At 62.3% G+C, this 1,670-nt stretch overlaps 2 protein-coding genes across 2 annotated transcripts in view; both read left to right on the forward strand.

The window, feature by feature from the left end:
• IFITM3 (interferon induced transmembrane protein 3) overlaps positions 1-187 on the forward strand; it is a 5,780-nt gene extending 5,593 nt beyond the window's left edge. The window contains exon 4 of the mRNA XM_010001480.1: positions 32-187. Within this exon, the coding sequence (XP_009999782.1) occupies positions 32-187 (156 nt within the window). The remainder of the gene's footprint in view (positions 1-31) is intronic.
• A 1,051-nt stretch (positions 188-1,238) lies between these two features.
• IFITM5 (interferon induced transmembrane protein 5) lies at positions 1,239-1,659 on the forward strand. Its single transcript, XM_010001481.1, has 2 exons — positions 1,239-1,394; positions 1,654-1,659. The coding sequence occupies exons 1-2, from the start codon at positions 1,239-1,241 to the stop codon at positions 1,657-1,659; spliced, it is 162 nt and encodes a 53-aa protein (XP_009999783.1).
• Positions 1,660-1,670: the final 11 nt, after the last annotated feature.

Raw genomic sequence — 1,670 nt, forward strand, 5'->3', positions numbered from 1 at the left:
CCCCAGCTGAGCCCCCCGTTTGCCCCCACAGGCCCGTGACTGCAAAGTGCAGGGGGACGTGGAGGGCGCCCAGCGGCACGGCAACCGCGCCAGGGTGCTGAACATCATCTTCACCATCCTCATCGCCGTCGGCGTGGTGTGTGTCATCTCCATCATCTTCATTGCCCTCTTGCAGTCGAGGGTCTGACTGTGCCGCCACCAACCTGCTTGCTGGAGAGCTTCTCCTCCCTTCTCCTCCCCGAATGTCCCCGCTTGGGGCACTGGAGGGGAGAGCGTCACGCCGTGTCCCCTCACCGCCTGTGCCCCAGGTGTCCCAGCGTGGCCACCATGTGGAAGGAGATGGGGGGGGGCCAGGCTGGGGCACAGGGGACAGCCCCCCATTCTCCTTTGCTTGTGCTCCTCAGCTGGGAGCTGCCAGGCTCTCAGGTGTGTAACTCCCCTGCCACGCGTGCACAGGTCACCGGTGCCACAAATAAAACTCATCCTGCTAAAGCCCCCTCGCCTGGCGCCTCATTCCCGGTGGGGAAGGAGGAGAGAGAGGCTCCTTGAGCATCCTGGGGACAGCCCCCTCCTCCCACTGCCAGCTCCACAGCTCTGCCCCCATCCCTGCCGTGCTGCACAGCACTTCCAGACCACATCCCAGAGAAGTTCCATTCTGAAAATGTAGGCATGGCAGAAGAAGGAAAGAAAAAAAATGCCCGTCCTGCCACACAGCCCCATCTCCTCCCGCCACCAGGGAACCCCCTCGGAGTGGCTCTGCCACATTTGGGTATTAAGTTCCCAGTTAGTGCATCCCGTGGCCCAAAAGCTCTGCAACAAGGGGTCTTACCAGCCAGGACCACCCAGAGAGGTTGGCCCGAAGGTATTGGTGCAAGCCAGCGCTGTCTTGTATTGGCTCCTCAGGGTGACAGTGACTCGGTGCCAAGGTCATCCCATGGCTCCGTTCCTATGGCCCTCCCTGAGCCCTCGGCCTCTCCTTCAGTCACACGGGAGCTCTCTGCTCCTCATTGCAGGAGGAAGGCTGGACATAAAACCGAACAAAACCGCGGGTGCTCCTCCTAGGTCCCAGCCAAGCCCTTCTGACAACCACAGCCCGGGAGGGCTGTAATTTCTGAGATTTATATATAGAGGGGACAAGGCTGCGGCGCTGACAAGGGCTGTATAAAGGGGCCGCCCTGCCCTGCTGCCCAGTCAGGCTGGTGGAGCAGGAGAGGCACAGGGTGCCCCTCTCTGTGGCCATGGACACCTCGTACCCGCGGGAGGACCACAAGCAGGAGCCGACCCCCACCGTCAGCTCCCCACTGCCCCGGGACCACCTCGTCTGGTCCATCTTCAACACCATCTACATGAACTTCTGCTGCCTCGGCTTCGTGGCGCTCGCCTTCTCCGTCAAGGTACGGGTGCTGAGAGGCGGCCGAGTCCCAGGCAGGGATGGGAGGCTGGACATTTGGGGTCACCTGGGAGCCCTCCCCGCGCTGACACCCTGCGATGGGCTTCCCGAGGAAACTGCATCTGGAACGCAGGGACTCTCCTGAGGAGGCACTGGGAGGGCTGGGGTGAGGGACGAGAGCCCAACACCCTGCAGAGCCTGGTTGCAAGTGCCACCACCTCGTGCTAAAGCCCGCACCCCAATTCTGCCTCCTCTTGCTGAAGCTGTGAGACCCCTCACC

This window comes from Chaetura pelagica, unplaced genomic scaffold (assembly GCF_000747805.2).
Source record: "Chaetura pelagica isolate M959 unplaced genomic scaffold, ChaPel_1.0 scaffold587, whole genome shotgun sequence".
Classification (NCBI taxonomy): Eukaryota; Metazoa; Chordata; class Aves; order Apodiformes; family Apodidae; genus Chaetura; species Chaetura pelagica.